This window comes from Oikopleura dioica, chromosome PAR (assembly GCF_907165135.1).
Source record: "Oikopleura dioica chromosome PAR, OKI2018_I68_1.0, whole genome shotgun sequence".
Taxonomy (NCBI): Eukaryota; Metazoa; Chordata; class Appendicularia; order Copelata; family Oikopleuridae; genus Oikopleura; species Oikopleura dioica.
This window is the reverse complement of record NC_137293.1, coordinates 3856145-3874763: the sequence shown is the minus strand read 5'-3', so window position 1 is coordinate 3874763 and position 18619 is coordinate 3856145. Positions and strand designations below refer to the sequence as shown.

Below are 18619 nucleotides of genomic sequence, written 5' to 3'. Positions count from 1 at the left end.
ACAAGGGTTAGCTAGAAGGGCATCCGCTTTTCATTTGTCTGCTTTTTGGACGGTTCGAGTTTACTCAGAAATAAATGATTCGAAACTTGCTGTTTCATGAAATAATAAAAGAAATCAAGACAAGAGGAACCTTGTCTTAACAAAGCAGTTTTGGGTAAAAAGGCTTAAAATAGAGGCAAATGTTGACATGGTCAATTGAAACCGTGCTTTTTTTTTCTTACTGTATTTTCGAGAAAAACGGTTTTCTGACAAAAAAAGCTTCGACGAAAAATACTTCTCAGACTAAGCAAAACCGCAAACACTCGGTAAAGCGCTTTGAGAATCACGTTGAAATCCAATTTAACAGAATAACAACTAAGTGGGCAATAAACAGAATTACGCTCCCAACCTTTCTGGTCCAGGGTTTTTTATATTTGTCAGCCCTTTTGTTACCCTCCTCTTTTCTGAGTTATTCTGATAGCATTGCCCCTTGGGAAAAAGGAGATGTATGAGAGTTGTCCACGAGACCTCTTTTTCATTAATTAACCCAGAATTAACCTCTCCCTGTAGCAAATCGTAGCTAATCGTGAAACAAAATTAACTCATTGTTTATTTTTCTGAAGCTTTATTGGTGGCGACTTAGAGAAGCAACAAGGGTCGTCAACTGATTCAGGAAAGCTCAGCAGCAATTTTGATTGTAGACAAGTCATTCTCTTCTCATTCTCATTCTCTTTCTCTGAACCAAAAACAAGAAAAGAGCTCAAAAGCGACTTTTTCGACAACAGAAACAGCTACTACCAATCAATCCAGTCTTCAAGGGTCAAATAACAGTAAGATTGCCATATTTTTCACTAATTTTATCCTTGTTTACCAAAGAATATACGAGGTTGCCTCTGATTTGGGAGAGAAAAGGAACTCTTATCGAAGAAACACTAAGACTGTCAGATTCGCTTGTTCGGGTAATCATCATTTTTTCCTCTTTTATATTTCTCCAAAACTTTTTAGCAAATGGACTCTATCGATAGGGCCTACCCTGGTTCTACGAACAGCCTCAATGAATTTCCCCAGCCGCCGAAAAGAAAATATTCCGCGCTGAAAAAACTGCAGCAGAGGATGTCGATAAGATGTACTGCTTTTTATACCATGATTTTGCTGTTTCTTCTTTTGTTTTCTTGCTTGATAGCAAGTGGAATCATTGTGGCTACGAGCAACTCCTCAGGAAAAGATCCCAATTAGACACGAGCACAAAATCGTGAAAAAAATTTTTTTTGATCTTGTTAAAAAGAATCGGACGAAAATGTGGAGCAAATGTGGACTTCTCCCCCCAACAGTTCATCATTTCCGGGCGAAGAGGCGCGCCCCGTGCATTAAGATTTCCTCCGGCCGAAATATTTTCAAAATAGCCGAAAATCAGTGCGTTCCACCGTTCATTGTAAAAGTTCCAAAGATCGTTAAATACATTTATACAGCCAATGGAGTTTTTCTTCTTTCAAATCTTCTTTCATTCTTCTTGCTACCTCGGATATTCTCGGAAATCCTGCAACCTGCCAAGTCTAATTTAAGGCACATTTTTCAGTAATAAATTTTATTTTCGCGAAAATTTCAAGTCATTTTTTAGTGAAAAATGATCTTATAGAAGGCTGCATGTAATTTATAAAAGAATGTCTTCGTCTTCAAGGTGAAGATCGTCGAACTGCTCAATAAATTCATCTTCTTCTTGATCTTTTTCGACTAGAGCAATAAGCAATAAGGAAAAACATCGTCTAGAGGCTTCACGCAGAAAAGCAAAATTTTGCATAAAATTCGATTTTTATACTGTCAACCACCCAATTCCAATTTAAGGCACATTTTACGAAAAATGCGTCACCAAAAAGTGTGCCTTAAATCAGGTATCCGAGGTATTAGGAACTGATTAATAAATCCGCTTTTTTATTGGATATTTGACATTCGAGTGACATTATCATTATCGTCTTTTTATTCCAGGTCTAAAAACGACAGTCGTTCATTTTTGATGAAGCCTCGCTTTTTTCTTGGTTTATCCTCGCGTGTTGTAATATATTCTGTTAATAAGGTCCTCGATTGAACTAAGTTCCCTTAGGAAGGGTCTGAGGGAAATATTGATCAGAAAAGAACCTTTGCCCATAAGCAAGATTATCGCTGAAAATATCACGGCGGAAGTATCGATACGTTGGATCGTTGCTCGCTGCGGCTTTCAACGCCGTGGAAATGTTTATAGTACTTTCTGGGTTGTAATCATCGTTATTTCGGCGAAACTACCATACTACTTATTCTCGAAGCCCACTTCCTGTGGCCATGAATTTGTAATGTTATCAACCCCTTATCTAGTTTCCGCATCGCCGGAACCTTCATCGCCGTTCTCACTCAGTTCCGTCTCGTCGGCCGGGAAGACCTTCTTTTCTGCGGCTTCCACTTGCTTTTGTTTAGAAGTTTTCGATTCCTTCGCGATTTCTTAACATAACAATAATGTCACAATTAACGATTTTTAGACAGTGCTGAAAATGTCACGAATGTCACGAAAGTCACGAATGTCACGAATGTCACGAGTGTCACGAAAACATGTTTCTTTTTCGTGACATTTTCAGCAGAATCGTGACATTTGTGACTTTCGTGACATTCGTGACATTCGTGACATTTTCAGTACTGACCCGATTTTCTTACCAAGTAATATTTGAATCCACCGTTGATCCCTTACTGGCAGTTTTCCTGCATCCACGATTCCTGGAATATACCCTTAAGAAATTATTCTTCGAAACAACTGACCTGCCGATATTTTGAACTAAAGTGAAAAATGAGATAATGCTTAATTTCATCCAAGTGCTTCTTTGTTTCTTCCCCCTTTTTTCCGGAAGTTCTCTTGTTTGATGGAAAAATGAGAGTTTTGAAGCCTATTCTTTTTTATTGTTTTCGTTTTGAAAATATAACAACTTTAAGTTTTGGAGGAGTGAGTGGTAAACACAAGGTGGTTTTTCTCCAAACAGCAAAATGAGAACTGACGTGGGGCAGTTTGCTTGAAGCTCAATGAAACATCAACAAAAGGGGATCAACAAATCTATTTTACGAAATTTTCTTGCCTCCAAGAAAACGTCCTAAACACGATTTTTCATCACTGTTCTTTTCATTCATAATAAAGAAAAATTTTATTTACAGAAGAGTTTTTTTTTCAGAATCTGCCCAATTCAAGAAATTTTGGACGATGAAATCTCTTTGCCAGGCAACTTCTTCTCGGTAAAATTATTCTTTTCGTTATCTTTTCGTTGTTTCTTGAAAGAAATTGAAAATTACTCTTATCAGTAAGGACATCAATCTATCTTGGTAACCCAAGATTCAAGATATTCAAGATTAGCCACTCACCTCTTTGAATTTATTCATCAAATCGATTTTGATAAAGTACCAGACCATAAGAACTATCAAACCCTTTTTGTGCAAAATGAAGACAAGAAGTAAAATGAAGTAAAAAAACACTCGACTTAGGTGCCGGTTTCGGGGAACATGAAAAATAAGATAATAACATAATTTTTGTATTTACGCTCAAAACGGAGCCCCTTATTTGTTTCTTGTTTTGGATCCTTTCCAGGAGAACGAGGCCTACTGCCGAACCACCAAGAGCGATGAGAAGAGCTGTTTGACCGCTTCGTTCCGAGTGATCATGCAGCTCGTGGGCCATCTGAAAATAACGACTACCACGAAATTGAGGGCCAAAATTCAAAAAGTTTTTTTTTACCATTTTTCCTCTCCTCTTTTTTATCTCTTTCTCTTAATCCCCTTTTTAGAAGAAAGGAAGTGTATGTGGTTTTTTATAGAAAACATCACGAGGCCGATAATTAATACCTGTTTTATTAAGACTTGCTCGAAGAGAGAGAGAGAGAGAGATAAAATGATGTTGTCGACTGTTGCGGCGGGCTGGGCCACCGCGAACGAATCAGATTGAGGTCATTCGGAGGTCGCGAAGACGTTCTATCTCAAAAACCAAATGTGAACTAATCAATCTTTGCATTGACACGTCTACACTTTAATCCGTCGCCACGAATCTCGATCATTCGAATTTGTCAATCATTGATGCAAATCAACAACAGTCGATGCTCCTTGACTCGAGCTGAGCTTGGAGAACCCTTATTTAACCCTTTTAATTATTCCTGGTCAAATTACCCTTCTTTTCTGAACAAGTTTCTTCAGTAATTTCTGAAAAAGTTCCTTTTTCGTGCGTTTTGTAGTCATATCTCCTCCTTCACATTTTTCTGTCTTTCGCAGAGGAGAGAGTATCAAATCACAACATGAAGTGATTAAATTGGCTTCGCGGATAAATAATCAGCGGACAATTTTCTTCTCGAGTTGATCCCTCTTCACGCACTTTTCGCGCGCTTTCTGATGACACTTGCATTTTTCTTTAATTTTTTAATTTGCTTCTTTTTCGAATTTCATGACGCAGCGGTTTTTATCTACAGTCTTTTCTTATTATATACAGTAATTTAAGACACATCAATATCAATTTCAGAAGAAGCATCTTCGTTTTCTTCCAGCATTCTTCGCATTTGATTCAAATTCGGCATGAAGCTCGACTGTCCAAAATTATTCTCCATTGGCTCCTCTAGAAATTCTTCCGTGAAGTAGCCACTGGATTCAGAATCGGTGAAACTACGGTGTCGCATCGCTTGAAATGGAGGAGATGGTAGAGCGGAGGAGAAAGGATTTGGGAGCATGCCTCGGGGCAGAGGAGGGAGGGATCCTGGAGGATGGGCGATTTGTGGAGAAAGTCGCTAGAAATATGATCATAAGAACGGGCGAAAAGGTTGGAAACATCCTGGGATGATCTCGTCTTTGATTGGCTTTCGCAAACGATGCTGGGATATGATTGGCTTAGTGGACCCCTTGCGACCTTTAGTTGCCCACCTGGATACTTTATTTAGCCATTTCGGGGTCCTAACCCTAACCCTATCAATAATGGGTAATATCTTTCTCGATGTCTTATGAAAAGAAATGACAGGTGCCAGTTATATTTGCCAAGTATCACCAGAAATGGACGACTTAAATTGTCGTAAACATGTAAAAACAAGTTGAATTCTGCCGTATTGCAAAATTCTAGCCCTGGAATAGCTTATATTGAAAATACTCTGGATAAAGTAGGCGCAGGTTCATTTCATATCTGGCACTACAAATCCGACGCTTTCTAAAACTACCGATAAACAGCAAATCCCGCGCTTTCTTTGGTTCCTCGATTAGATAACGATTTTTGATGATTACGTTTTTGGTGCAGTTTTTTTTGTTCTTGGGGATTTCGGCCTTGATAAGGGAGTGTTGATAAAAGCATTTTTTTATATTGAAAGGTTATTTTTAAATTTAAAATTTAAAATTCAAAATTTATGTTTAAATGAAAATAAATTTTTAATTTAAAATTTTTCTTAAATAATTTTTTAATTTAAAATTTTTCTTAAATAATTTTTAAATAATTTTTTAATTAATCTAAAAATATTTTTAAATTTTTTATTAATTAAAATAATTAATTTCAAAAATTAAGGGCTTCCCCATTTTTTGCTTACTTGATTCAATTCAGCTTGAATGCTCGTTCCCTTCATTTCGTTCATGTGTCGAATAGCAGATTGATACCCTTGTTGAAACTGCGAAAGTGGAGGTTCCGGTACTGCTCGAGCCGGTCTTGAGTGAAGCTTTTGTTTTTCTAAACGTAGGATGAGGTCGGTCATGATTTTATACTTTTGCGGGAAGGTACGTGGGCTTCCGTCTTAGTAAATATTAAACAATGCTTTATTTATCCGCAATAATTCAATGAGAAAACCGCGCAGTGAATGATCCCTCACGAATTGATGGTTTTCTAATTTCCAGAATTCTCCTCCTGTTTTTTTACAAACCTTCTTTTTGAACCAAAGCTCGTTTCAAATTTCTGATGTACTGGATCGTCATTTCTAGCACCACTGCTTTCTCCAAAGGCTTCGCGCTCGCTGATTTGACGCCGAGGGGAAGCAGATCTCGAAGAGTGATAATCGAGTTGTTGATTCTATCACGACGTTTCTTCTCGATAAGCCGGTGGGGGACCTTAATCTGGTCGAATTCTTCTCGTGCAGGGTTGTAGGTCTTTGCGTTGACCTAAATAAATAATTAAGGCAAAAAACCATAACTGACTTTTAATCAAGTTTCTTTCAGATTTTTCTTTATGATTCAAAAGTTGAGTAATTAATCTTATCCTTATACTTGTACTTTCGCTCTTCATCCTGGTTGGTGAGAAATTAAAAATCACAGGTCATTGAATTGATATTTTGAATCTTGAAGATAAGCCGACAGTCTTGCGCAAGATTTTCTAAAGACCAAATTGCGCATCTCATCCTCCTACCGCGCAACGAATCAGGTTAACTCTCACTCAACTTCAGTACCAATTTAGCATCAATTTTGATTTTAAATAATTTTTGTGTAAAAATGATTTTTTTATGTACCTCAATTTTCAGTGGAACTTCAAAATGCCCTCTTTCCAATTTTCTCTTTCTCGTCAATTCTCCAGACTCAGAAAGAACCTGCTGACTGCTTGGAATCGGTGACGGAATCGTGTTCGGATTTCTAAACAGAAAAAGATGTGAAAACGTGTTCTAAAGTACTTGGTTCGCGCGCTTTGTCAGCCGCACTTACCGCTGATCGGGGATTTGTTTTACATTCTGTCGCCGTTCTGAAGATAAGCTCATCGCTAGAAAGAATTGTTATTTTCGGAAAAGCACTGTTACAAAATCTTGTTCATAAAAAACTTCAGTCAGAAAAGTCGAGAAGCCGCTAGCGGCTTCGAGTCAAAAATGAAGAAAAAAGCCGCGTTTCGTGCGGCTTATTTATTTGACTCGAAGCGCGGCTTTTTTCCATTTTTTTGACTCGAAACCGCAAGTGCCTTCTCGACTTTTTGACTTGAATACAGGGGAGATCCATAATTGAATTTTTACCTTGATTGTATTGGCTCAAAAGATGGTTGTAGTACTGAGCAGACAAATCTGCGGGAAATTCATGTTGTCTCTGATTCAATTCTTTGGCCGTTGAAAGTGGTTGTTCCCAAGGTCGAATCATGCTCTTCAAACTCCCTTCTTGCTTCTTGCCTGCGTCTCTAGAATATTGAATGTAGTGTGAACTGGAGTGAACGTCTGAAGACGTCTTATCAACCATCTAGAGGCGTCAAACGTCACCGATTATAGCGTGAAACCAAAACCGATTCCGGCGCCGTTCAACACTCGGTCGCAAAATTGCACGTGGACACGTGCATTTATAATGGATCCAGAAAGCCAGGCTTGATTATCGACATTAGAGTTACCGCTTGTTTCCCGGCTTTTTATAAACAATATAAACAAAATTTTCAAATATTTCCATCACGATTTCTACCGAGCATTGTTGCATAATATGTTTTCGAAATCGTTGTGACCCATTTGGTGACGCCTTTTTTTGGTAGCTTTGCAGCCCGCACTCGCAGCTTTCTCCCGGCAGTTTTGATCTACAGGAGTCGCAAGTGTGCCAGCCTACAGTGTAGCACCTCGTTTAAACGTGCCACAGGTGTTGAGTTTTCAGGCCCTTGCTGTTGGTGGCCTATTGGCATTCTTTTTAAGTTCATTTCTTTGCAATTGCCCTGGCAAACTACCAAGAATAGGGTCTGAAAAATTGAAAAAAAAAGTTATAATTGCCGATGGGCAGTTACGTAAAGCCTTAGGGGGCTTACCGGAGGATATAGCCCCTTGGGTTAGGCTGATAGTAAGGGGTTTTCATTCGAGCTGCCCCTTACCCTAAACCTAGTCCAGGGGCTACTCCCCCCGGGACCCCCCACCTAAGGCGTTAGCCAGAGGGCTTTGCCCCCCCCCCGGACTCCCCCCTAGTTAGCATTTCTCTGTCTCTAACCCTAACCACAAGTCCAGATTCTAGAGATATTACATGGCTCATATCATAGGCTCGAATGATAGTCACTCTCTACAGTTAGGCTAAGGGTTTTGGTTTAGGCTTCTACAAGACTTCAGGCGTAACTCAGACTCAACAGTTGGTTAAACTTATAGGGGGCATGGAAAATTTAGTCTCTCGTTTTATCGATATCTTTGCTTCTTTAAGGGGGTAGAAACAGCTTTCTCGATTTTGGACCGCAGCTACATAAAAGAAAACATAAGATATTCTTATGTTAACGATTATTCCTCATAAATGTTCCTAGAAAAGGGGTTGAGGTTCACAAAACTGTGAATGAAATTTGTTTTACTATCGGGTGACTCGAGATATTCGTGTTTGAAATGTGGCGAAAATCGAGAATTTCGGAGAGATGAGTTGCTTCTGAGCCCGCTCACTCAAAAAGTTGATGACAAAAACAAATTTTGAGGGAGATGCTCCTAGATCTAAGATGTTTCTATCTAAACCTGAAGAGAAAATTTATAAATAAAAGATTCTCTTGTCTGTAGCGCCGGTCAAAAATCGCCGTTTTCGGAAAAAACCTGTTTCTACCCCCTTAATCGAGAAGCAGCTTGCGGCTATGAGAAGAAAAGAAACAGAACCGGGCGAAACGCGGCTTAAATACTTGACACTCGAAGCCGCAACCGGCTTCTCGATTTTCTTTTTGAATTTTTCAAGGACATGACTTTACCTTTGATTATTGATTCCAAAATGCTGTTCCATTTTTCTTCTTCTCAGGTGTGAAAGTCAAGATCGTCGTCTCCGAGACCAGAAAAAATCGAAAAAAACTTACAGTAAGAGTTCAACTTCACGTTAATCTGACGAATGTGTAGACGATTTAGCTTGCTCACGCGTGCGAGAGTGCTAAGACCAGAAATAAAACCTTCCCCAATCGTGAGTTTTGAACTTTGCCAGACCCTCTTTTTAGCTCGAAAACATGCATTTTCGCGGGTTGAACTTGCATTTCATTCTTTCAAACCCGCTTTTTACTCCCTTACCGAGCTTTTCGAAGAGTAAAACTTCGATAAAACAAAAAGGTAGAAAGACGCTAGAAATTATGTAAGCAAGGACTGCAGGCACGTAGAAAGAAAAAGCTCGTATGTGATAAGTACTGAATCTAATCTTTCAATTTCCGTAGCTGAGGGTTTACGAGCTGCTGAAACGTTCCACTTTCATCTTTTTCGACAGTTTCTGGAAAATGACGATTTCGAGACGGGAGCTTTTCCAGCGATTAGCTTTTCCAGCCTTGCTGGAAATTCTAATTTGCTGGAAAAGCTAATATACTGGAAAAGCTTCTTTCAGATCGATATTTTTCTAATGAAGATATAAGTTGATAAAATAAGTACTATTTTTATTAAAAAGTGTATTTACTTAGACGTGCTTTTTTTAAGGTCAACGAAGTTTTCCAGCCCACTTCCGCCTTATAGACCCCCGAACACCATATATTTTTTAGAATCAGCAGAAAATTTTAAGAACTTTGACGGTTTAAAATTCTTGAAAACTCCACTTTCGGTCGATTCTAGAGCCGGAAGTTGACGTATCATGGTGAAGTTTGACCTATCAAATTGAAGATCTGACGATTTCCTATCATTTTCGAAAAGAATAAAGACCAACCGCGGTCAAACCAACCGAAAAAGACTGAAAAAAAATTCATCAATTTACGCCTTTTTTACATAATTTTGCCGGTCGGTTTGACCACGTTTGGGACTGTTTCTTCTGATACATTGATTACAGGATGACTCAAATCTTCCGAGCATCAATTTGATAGGTCATACTCTACCATCACACCTAAATTTCGTCAACTTCCGGCTCTAGAATTGACCGGAAGTGGAGTTTTCTAGAATTTTAAACCGTCAAAGTTCTTTAAATTTTCTGCTGATTCTAAAAAGGTATGGACCATATCGTATGGTGTTCGGGGGTCTATAAGGAAGTGGGCTGGAAAACTTGGTGAACCTTAAATAGGCACGTCTTAGTGAAATATAATTAATAATGATTTATTATTAATTAATAATCGTCGATTAGTATAAAATTTATCGAGAGATCGTTTTCAAAGGAGGTCGGGATTTTCGGTACTCCTTGTTCCGATTTCGGTACTGCGAGCATGGCTGTTGATTTCGGAGCGATTATTAATTAATTATGATATTTCACAAAGTAAATACACTTTTTAATAAAAATAGTACTTATTTTATCAAACTATATTTTCATTAGAAAAATATCAATCTGAAAGAAGCTTTTCCAGCCATTAGCTTTTCCAGCCGTTAGCTTTTCCAGCCTTGCTGGAAATTCTAATATGCTGGAAAAGCTAACGGCTGGAAAAGCTAATGGCTGGAAAAGCTCCCGTCTCGACGATTTCAAATATCAAGTTTTTTTTCGGCTCCCATAGTTTCTTGAACGCAAATCTACCCAAAAAGCAGAAAGAACTTTCTTTCATCTTCTCCCTGGAAACATGATCCGTTCACATCAACTTGACTTGATGCCTCGCCGCACTAGAATTCGTATTCACATTTTTATGGTTTACAGAACTTCAAGTTTGAACCTTGAAGTTTGACAACTTTCCAGGAAGAGCATCTTCCTGTTAGCTCGGCTAGGCAACCTAAGAAAAGGCGATTAAACATACCAATACAATCATTGAAGAAATTTTCTTAATCCTGATCTGATCCGGAGATGAGCTGTTCGGCCGAATATCGAAAAATTGAATGAAAAGGAAGAAAAAGCTGAGCTGGCCAGAAATTGAATTATAAAAGGAAAGAGAAAAAGTCTTATGATGGGAGGAAAGGAAGAAAAAGATCAACTAAAAAATTTTTTGATTTGAGTCTGCTTTCACCGGTATAAGGAGCCCCCGTCAGCTTTTGGGGAGGTTTCTGGAACCGAAAAAAAATTTCGACAAATTTTGCGTGGAAACTTTCAACCAATCAGGAGCCGGGATTCGACAAACCGGCCAATCAGCAGCCGAGTAGCCGCCCAAGCAAAATTTTTCGAAATTTTTTTGTCGGTTCCAGACACCATCCCCAGCTTTTTCCTTCAAAAATGGAAATTTTTAAAAACACCAAATTTTTGGTTCTGAATGCGTCCTCTGGTAAAACTTGCTTCAAAAACTTGATTTGAGGAATTTTTGACCAAGAAAAATCAATATTTTTGCCAAAACAAGGGCAAATTCGTCAATTTTCGGCGAAAAGTCCAATTTTCGAGTGCGATTTTGAGGGTGTTAGAGTCGAGATAGACCCCCAGAAAATGTCGCGTAAAATTCGTTTTTCGACTCGTTAAAAGCTGACGGGGTTTGATTAAAAATGAAGCTGTTTGTTGATCTTTGTTCCAGAAATAATGGTCTCTGACGAGTGCAAAGAATTTATTATGATCGTATTAGATGCATTCCTGCTTATTGATAAGGTACACCCTTATTTGCTACACAATCAATTACCCTTCCCGTTTCTTAGGACAAAGATGGAATCATCGACAAATCCGACCTAAAGACGTTCATTTCCGAGTTTTTGCCAGACGAGGAATCTCCAGGAAAGATTCCAAATCCAGTAAGAAGGAAAAAAAAATAATCGCTTTGAAATCAGAAAAAAAGTGAACCCAGAGGAATTCATCGAAACGCTGTCAGATCAAAGCTGTCAAAACTCATTGGGTGGAGTTAATTTTCTCTCATTTCTTGAATACACTATCGGCGCGACCAAGACAGTTTTGACGCCGGAGCAATTGTGGACGACGTTCAAGGAAATGAGCTTTTTGATCGAAAAACATCTTATTTAGAAGGAACAGTGCTACAGCTCGTTTGAAGTTTTACGATAAAGATGGCGATGGACATCTGAATATGGAAGAACTCGGGTTAAGGAGCTCGGAGAATCGTCCGAGTTTTCAACAACTCAGGGAAAATAAAGAAATTTCGGAGGCGGATACTGATGGAGATGGCGAGGTAGATTAAGGGGGTGGATGTCAATAATCGAACTTTTTCTTTGGATTTTTACTTTGATTTTAATCAAAAAAAAATAACGAAAATTCTACATATTTTGAGTCAAAATTTGCAAATTTTTTTTTTCAAATTTTTGACCAATCAGATTTCTAAAAAATAATATTGCAAAAAAATTTAGTTTTTCGCAGTGATATTGTTGATTCCAGCAATTTTGTGAGTGAATACCAAGTACAGTAAATGATAAAAAATGCAGGAAAAGGCTTTTTGAGAATCCTTAGCTACCATATTTACCCTAAGTAATTAAGAGTGGCCGGCAGACATTCGCCGAAATCAACGCAAGACGCATTTATTCCCCCCTCTCGAATGTCGCGAAAAAGTGAAGAAACCGATCACATTTGAGCCACTTTAAATCCGACATAAACAGGTGGCTCAAGCGCCCCTTTTTGATCTCGCTCGGGGATGAAAATTTAAAATCTTTAAAAATGATCTATTTTATAAGTCAAAACCGGTTCAACTAAAATTGACTCAGTCTGATGATTTTGCAATAAAATAAGAGTACTTTTTATTTTCAGATTTCATTCGCTGAATTTTCGACACTGGTAAATCGACAGGATTTTATTGAAGTTCCGATTGACGGTAGGAATTAAATGCTTTCAAATTTAATTAATAAGAATGATAATAAAAATAATTTTATTTATTATTAATCATTATTTTATTATTAATACTAATTATTTTTTTTTCATTTTTATTTTAATAGATTATTTAAAATAATTTATTAAATTTATTAATTTATAAGTATTTTATTTATTATAAATACAAATTATAATTGTATTTTAATAATTTTTAAATCAAATAATTAAAATGTCTATTTTAGTGGTGAACTTCGTAAAGGAGCTTCGTGAAAAAATGAAGATCTGAAGCAGAAAAAAACATCTTTTTAAGTTCCTTTGCCAATAAAGATAATAAAAACAAAGAAGAAGAGGAGCGTGAGTGACATTTTCTAAGCTTGAGAAATTCTTGCTCAACTTGCTCAATTTTATGTTCGGGCGATCTCGCGATACGGAATGACCAGCTCCACCTGGTGATTACATGATCCCAGAATGGCATGAGGGTCAAACGTGTACGGATAATCCCGCGAATCTCCTCTGAAGGAAATCCGAGATTCCATCTTGAGTGTGTCTCTTTTTTTTTTGAAACAAAAGCTAGAAACTTAAAATTGCACCTGAAAACTATTACCAAGGAAGAAAAAGTTTCGTTTCTATAAGAAAATAAGGGTGTCACTATGTTAAACTATTGAGAAAATCCGAAAAATAGTAGGAGAGGTGGATCAAATCGACAAAAATCGCGGCAATTTTCATCAAAATTTTGGTCTAATTTCAGACCAATCAGATTCGCCCATTTTCCCGGTCGGCCAATCAGATTTCAGGAATAAAAATTGCGCGAAAAATCCGGTTTTTTGACCCACTTTTTTCGTCCATTCGGGCCGCTATCCCGAAAAGCGACGATTATTGATGGCTACCTCTTTAAAAAACAAAGTATTGAACTTGCGAAAATAGATGTTCTTACGTCTCAAGACCCGTACTTGCACACATTTCTTGCTATTCCTCGCCACGTTTGTTTATATTTTATCGAGTGTTCAATTCTTCAAATAAAGTTGCAACGCCCAAAACAATCGATGTTGTAAATGCTTGTTCAGGCGCTAACTCTGTTTTTGGTCGAACTAAAAACGAGGAGGGGATTATCGTCGAGCATTCCGCAGCTCTCTTAGCATTCACCGAGTGCCTTAGAACGGATCAGATACGGTCATTCTTAAGCAGCTCTTGTGAGTACTAATTGAACTCGGAGATCTTTCCATACAATTGTCTCTCTTGAAAGCAGTCTCTGATTGGCTCAAAAGCCCCCATAAAGGCCAATACCCAATCAGTAATATATACCATTTAATTGGCAGACCTGCAGCAGTAAGTTAAAGACAAAAATTCATAAGGATTCCCCCTTCGATCCGATTTTTTTCCAGATCGAAGGGAGGACCCTTAAGTTTTCTTTCTTTTTTAACCCACTGGCGATTCTTGGTCAAAAGTTCCCATTTTCTATCTTTTTTCCTAGTCTTCACTATTTTTTCGGCTGTTTTGGCCTTATTCGTTACTCTAGCAAATCGAGGACCATCAGAACCCTCTGTAAGTCTTGAAAACCTAAAGTTCTCTGTAAGTCAAAAAAATCCTTCTTGGGACTTGATTTTTTGCTCTAAGGAGTTCCTACTGTAGTTCTATTTATGCTCTATTTTGCTAAGCTGTGCTGCGGCTCTGTACTGGAGTGCGTGTTTAAAAGTGAGTTGCAGAGAATAGTGGCGTCCGATATCTGGCAGTCGCGGCGGTGGCAGCATGCTCTGTATCGATTAGGCGGGCCTTCGATTTAAAATTTAAAAAATCGATCCTCCCAATCTTCAAGCGAATTCGAAATCTCACGTGACATATTCTTTCTCGGATCGAATCGCTTTTGCCCAAATTCTCAATTCTTTATTGTAAAAAATCAAAAAATAAAGATAAAAATGGTCGAAAAACTCTTTTTTCTTTATAAAGATTACTTTTTCAAATAAAATTTTGAAGTAATAAATATTTTTCCTTGTTTTGAAAACAGGAAATAATCGATCTTTCTTTCCCTTTTTTGTCTGTGCCATTCGTAATTGAGAAAAGAAAACCACTCGTGTTGAGCCTTATCAGTAAACTACTACGGAGCATTGAGCAGGTGCGCATTCTGTATCGCTTGGAACAAGCAACTTGTTTGACAGTAAGTACTTATCTGCTTGCGGCAACTTCTGGCCAGCTCCGTTTACAGAAAACGTGTCTGACTAGAAGACTTTGCATTAATTTAACGCGCCACTTTTTCGCATTTTTTTCTTTGCAGAAATAAAAAAACCATGAAACGTAAAAACGTGATGTGAGGCTTATCGCTGATGTGAGTCCTTCAGGTCGATTGCCAGCTCAGCATAAGAACTTCCCTTCTGCGCTCGCCAATTAACACATTTCACTGCATTTCCCGGCGCCGTAATTAGGCACCTTCTGTCACTAAAAGAACTCATAACACATGCAAAATCGTCATTTCTGCACGTTCTTGATGTTTCAATTTCAGCGAACCGAGAAATTCTTATTCAAAAGAGAGTTTTTTTCAACAAAAATTTCTAAAAAGAAAAAAAAAAGATTTTTTGCAATCGATTTTTCGATTGGAATTGAGAACTTGCCGATGCATAGGAAATTTAAGCCTGATAAGCTTGAAATCGGGCGCCAGCTGTGACTGTACTCATTCGACTGGAGAAATCGATAGCCGGAAGAAGAACCCCTCACCATTTTAATGGAAAAATAAGTAGCGGAAAAAAAAGCAGAATAAGCTCCATCATAGCTCCTGGAAATCTCTTGTCCAGTGCTTGGCTCATCATAAAAAGCATAGCATGAAAAGCGAAGCAAGAAAGCCAAATGGACTTTTTCGATTCGAAAGATATCTTCTTCCAGAGAATAATTGTTGCACTCCTTTTGATCATCATCTTTTGCCTGTTCAAAATCGTCAAGAAATTGAAGATAATCAACATGTTGCTCAAGCTTATTGAAGAAAAAAAATAAAGAGCCCTGTTCCTCTTCTTGCTGTGAGTAAACTACGAAATAGATATTTTACTGAAATAAAATAAAATTCATAAAATTTAAGTAAGCTTGAGAATTGCCGGTTAAAATAAACAAAATTATCTTTTGAAGAAAATTTATTTATTAATTTCATTTCTAAGAATAATTCTTTATCAATTTGTTTCAAACATTAATCGAGCTTCGCTTCGACAAGCGCGGGGTCTTCGGGTGTCCCCTTGACATAGTAATCATAATGGAGTCGACGGCCGGCTTGCATGACTCCAGTTAGAGCAGTAAAGAACGAGCAAGAAGCGCCGACCGCGTTTCGCGGAGTAATCGCCCAGTAGTACCTAAAACATCTTTTATCTGAAGAGAGAGAGAAGGGGGAGGGGCATGTATTCAGAAAAAATGAACAAGAAAAAGAGAGAGAGAGGCGTTTTAGTTATCCTGTTTTGTGATAAGAAAACAAGTGTTGTTGATAAGCTTTATGTAAAATTTTCTGAAAAGGATCTATGGAAAAAGTTGATAAAAAATGTATTCAAGAAAATGCTCTTTTTGATACCATATGATATGGTCCATATCCAATACTGTATCGGAAGAATCATTTGACACTTAGACAAAAAGAAAGTTTACGTTTAGGAAATGTCACTCAAACTGATAGAAGTAGATTCTTCGACGTTAAAGAACGGGTAAAGCTTACCATCTTGTATAGATAGTTCCATTGGCAACAAGAGCTAGGGACCCATTGAGTGAGAGCTGATGTGAGGGCCTGGCAAGATCCGCCAAACCGGCGATAACGAGCGACCACTTCCAAGTCGGCGCCCAGAAGAAAATCGTCTGGAAAAGTTCATAATGAAATTCCGAATTTTTCGCTAACCTTTGGCCCCGCTGGATGGTGCCACATCTCATTTATCTTTCCAGAGGGAAACTTGGCGTTAACGAATCCATCCAAAACACCGATGAATCTTCTGTACGCCCCCGACATCTACCGGTTTCTTCTTTTCGCCTCTCTTGCAAAAAATGTTTTTTTTACGATGGGGAAACTCGCAAATAAAGAAAAAGTTGCGCGATTCCTGCCGTATTTGTCAAACTCGCGATCGTAGATATCACGCTGACGCGCGCACCGTTACGTAATCAGCAAACTTGAGGAGTTTCTACTCTTTCAAATCCGGAATCGGAGCTTCTCTGTTCAAGAAAATCAACGAGGAAACACAAATCATGCCACCTGACCTTTATTCTGTTTTCCTACGCGGTCTTTCTTGCCCTGGGGTTAAAACTTTAAAAGGTTAACGATTATAAATTTTAATGAAAAATTAATTTTATTTGCCGATTTTATTAAGAAAAAGAAGTATGAAAAGAGCAAGCGATTATTTGATCTTCAAACCGACCAGATCGTCAGTGATTCTATGTCGGTCCATTCCTTTTCGCTGAACATTTTCCAACCAGAAGTCGGAACGTTTCCAGCTGAAGTATTCTTCGCAAAAACCCAGCATCCTTAGAAAAATTTGTTCAAAAAGGAGTCGAAGGAATATCAACCTTTTTCACTGTTAGTCGGTGCAAAGGACATCCTGTTCTTTTGGCATCGGAGCCAAATTTGACTCATTGATCTGAAATAGAGACCCTCTCCGTTTTCTGATTCTCCCATGAACTTGAAGACTCCATTGACGATTTTGTGTATTTTGGGGTGATACCGGTTGCGCGAACTTCCAGTCTTGGCTGCCACTCTCCGCGATGAGAGCCTAAATTTTTCGGTGAATGAGAGCTTCAATTTGTGTAATTACCTTTGATAACGCTCAATTGTTTCTGGTCGATTTTTACTTTGTTCTTAGGAGAACTTTTTACTGATTTATTTTTGCTTAAAATTTTGTTAAACTAAATTTTAAATCATGATGTGATACCTCTTTTCTCTTTTAGGCTCAATAATTTCATCGTCACTTCCTCGGGTTATCAATCGCCCTCGAGATTCAAAATGAAGCGGGGTTGGAACAGCTTCAGACCTAAAAAGTTGAATGTTATTGAATTTCATAATTTTCTCACTCTTAACGATTAATTCAAACCATTTAAAATTATATGTAATAGGTGTAGTTCCTTATGTTTCCATAGGTCTACTGTAGGTAGTTAGTATTGAAGTGAGTCAATGGAAAAGTTTTTGTACCCGTATGGCATTGCATCTCCAAAAGATCTATCTCTTACTAGACCTTCGGTCCAAATCTCACTTTTTCCAAAGTGCTCAGAGCTAAAAAAGATGACAATATTCAAGTTTAAATTCATGCGAAATTTAAATTTGGTCAATATTGTTCTTAACTCATCTGCTTCCTCGCTTGTTCCTTATTATTTAAGGAAAAGCTCAGCAGATGCTCGAGGAAGTAAAAATCAAGGAAGACTCACCCAAATTTGACATTGTCGCCAAACGATGTATCAAAACTCCGGGGCGAGCGCATTTCACTGACGGATCGGGTGCCGCCATTTCTGAAATTGATGAGTCCAATCAAAGTCCAACAGTTGATTCAATTTACCCGTAAGAAGCATTGTCAGCAAAAGAAACATCTGCATTGTTGTTGAAGAATGGACTTTGGATGGGAGTCTTTCCGAATTTTTCGCTACCGTAAGGCATATTGTCTCCAAAAGATCTATCTTTGTTCAGACCGCTTTTCATGGTTTATTTAGTCTTGAGTCATTAGTAATGACTCATTACAAGTAGACGTTATCGGCAATTTGCTGAACAGCTGGTTGAGCGGCAATTAATTTTCGTATTCTTGGAAAAATTTAGCTTTGGTTCGTTCTGAGTCAAAGGTGCTAACCAGATGCTTTATCGACTTTTTTCTCCATAAAAAGAAGAGAAAACGAAGATTTTCATAAAATCATAAAATGATACAAAAAAGATAAAAAGATAGAAATAGAAATACAAAAAAATTTTAAGAGCTACTTTAAAAATCGCTAAAATGATACCTTAGTAAAGAAATTTATTCTTCCCATATAGTGCTGCTCTATTATAAAGACAAGAAAAATTTCAAGCTAAAATGAATCTGAATGTAACCTTATTTCTTTTTGATTTCCGTTATCCTTGATGTCTACTACATACTCCGTTCTTTTAACAAATAAACCATTTCCTTGAAAACACATCATCATTTGAGTCTTCTTCTCTTATTCCCGAGTCCCTTTCAGACTCAGATCGCACCTTCTCTTTTCCAAATTTGAC

The 18619-nt window shown here is 37.8% G+C and overlaps 3 protein-coding genes and 1 long non-coding RNA gene across 5 annotated transcripts; all 4 read right to left on the bottom strand.

The window, feature by feature from the left end:
- Nucleotides 1-1745: 1745 nt before the first annotated feature.
- Nucleotides 1746-3025, bottom strand: LOC145704727 (uncharacterized). Its single transcript, XR_014134487.1, has 3 exons — nt 2761-3025; nt 2659-2718; nt 1746-2448 (listed from the first exon to the last, which is right to left on the bottom strand). It is a non-coding gene; the product is annotated as an uncharacterized LOC145704727 (long non-coding RNA).
- Nucleotides 3026-4460: 1435 nt separating this feature from the next.
- On the bottom strand, nt 4461-7228 carry LOC145704080 (uncharacterized). Its single transcript, XM_081781511.1, has 6 exons — nt 6930-7228; nt 6631-6685; nt 6441-6561; nt 5862-6096; nt 5535-5671; nt 4461-4754 (listed from the first exon to the last, which is right to left on the bottom strand). The coding sequence occupies exons 1-6, from the start codon at nt 7144-7146 to the stop codon at nt 4467-4469; spliced, it is 1053 nt and encodes a 350-aa protein (XP_081637637.1). The 5' UTR covers nt 7147-7228; the 3' UTR covers nt 4461-4466.
- An 8351-nt stretch (nt 7229-15579) lies between these two features.
- LOC145703719 (uncharacterized) lies at nt 15580-16519 on the bottom strand. Its single transcript, XM_081781114.1, has 3 exons — nt 16298-16519; nt 16121-16257; nt 15580-15770 (listed from the first exon to the last, which is right to left on the bottom strand). The coding sequence occupies exons 1-3, from the start codon at nt 16403-16405 to the stop codon at nt 15611-15613; spliced, it is 405 nt and encodes a 134-aa protein (XP_081637240.1). The 5' UTR covers nt 16406-16519; the 3' UTR covers nt 15580-15610.
- A 264-nt stretch (nt 16520-16783) lies between these two features.
- LOC145704607 (uncharacterized) lies at nt 16784-18049 on the bottom strand. 2 transcript variants are annotated; one of them, XM_081782066.1, is made up of 6 exons: nt 17937-18049; nt 17809-17889; nt 17319-17417; nt 17202-17275; nt 16957-17159; nt 16784-16914 (listed from the first exon to the last, which is right to left on the bottom strand). In XM_081782066.1, exons 1-5 carry the CDS (start codon nt 18032-18034, stop codon nt 17020-17022), a joined length of 492 nt encoding a protein of 163 aa, XP_081638192.1. In that variant the 5' UTR covers nt 18035-18049; the 3' UTR covers nt 16784-16914; nt 16957-17019. The 2 variants fall into 2 exon arrangements, with proteins under 2 accessions (XP_081638192.1, XP_081638193.1); XM_081782067.1 differs by lacking the exons at nt 17809-17889; nt 17937-18049 and adding an exon at nt 17576-17714.
- Nucleotides 18050-18619: the final 570 nt, after the last annotated feature.

What these genes read in the sequence shown, in the direction of transcription:
- LOC145704080 (XM_081781511.1), bottom strand. Translation starts at nt 7,146, where the DNA reads ATGGTTGATAAGACGTCTTCAGACGTTCACTCCAGTTCACACTACATT. An exon ending in AAGTTCCACTGAAAATTGAG is followed by an intron (nt 6,097 to 6,440) that starts GTACATAAAAAA and finishes TTATTTATTTAG; the next exon opens with GTCAACGCAAAGACCTACAA. An exon ending in AGCTTTGGTTCAAAAAGAAG is followed by an intron (nt 5,672 to 5,861) that starts GTTTGTAAAAAA and finishes TCCTACGTTTAG; the next exon opens with AAAAACAAAAGCTTCACTCA.
- LOC145703719 (XM_081781114.1), bottom strand. Translation starts at nt 16,405, where the DNA reads ATGTCGGGGGCGTACAGAAGATTCATCGGTGTTTTGGATGGATTCGTT. An exon ending in ACCATCCAGCGGGGCCAAAG is followed by an intron (nt 16,258 to 16,297) that starts GTTAGCGAAAAA and finishes GAACTTTTCCAG; the next exon opens with ACGATTTTCTTCTGGGCGCC. An exon ending in GGAACTATCTATACAAGATG is followed by an intron (nt 15,771 to 16,120) that starts GTAAGCTTTACC and finishes AAGATGTTTTAG; the next exon opens with GTACTACTGGGCGATTACTC.
- LOC145704607 (XM_081782066.1), bottom strand. Translation starts at nt 18,034, where the DNA reads ATGCCTTACGGTAGCGAAAAATTCGGAAAGACTCCCATCCAAAGTCCA. An exon ending in GGCGACAATGTCAAATTTGG is followed by an intron (nt 17,418 to 17,808) that starts GTGAGTCTTCCT and finishes TCAACTTTTTAG; the next exon opens with GTCTGAAGCTGTTCCAACCC. An exon ending in GAGCCTAAAAGAGAAAAGAG is followed by an intron (nt 17,276 to 17,318) that starts GTATCACATCAT and finishes CAAAATTTTAAG; the next exon opens with CAAAAATAAATCAGTAAAAA.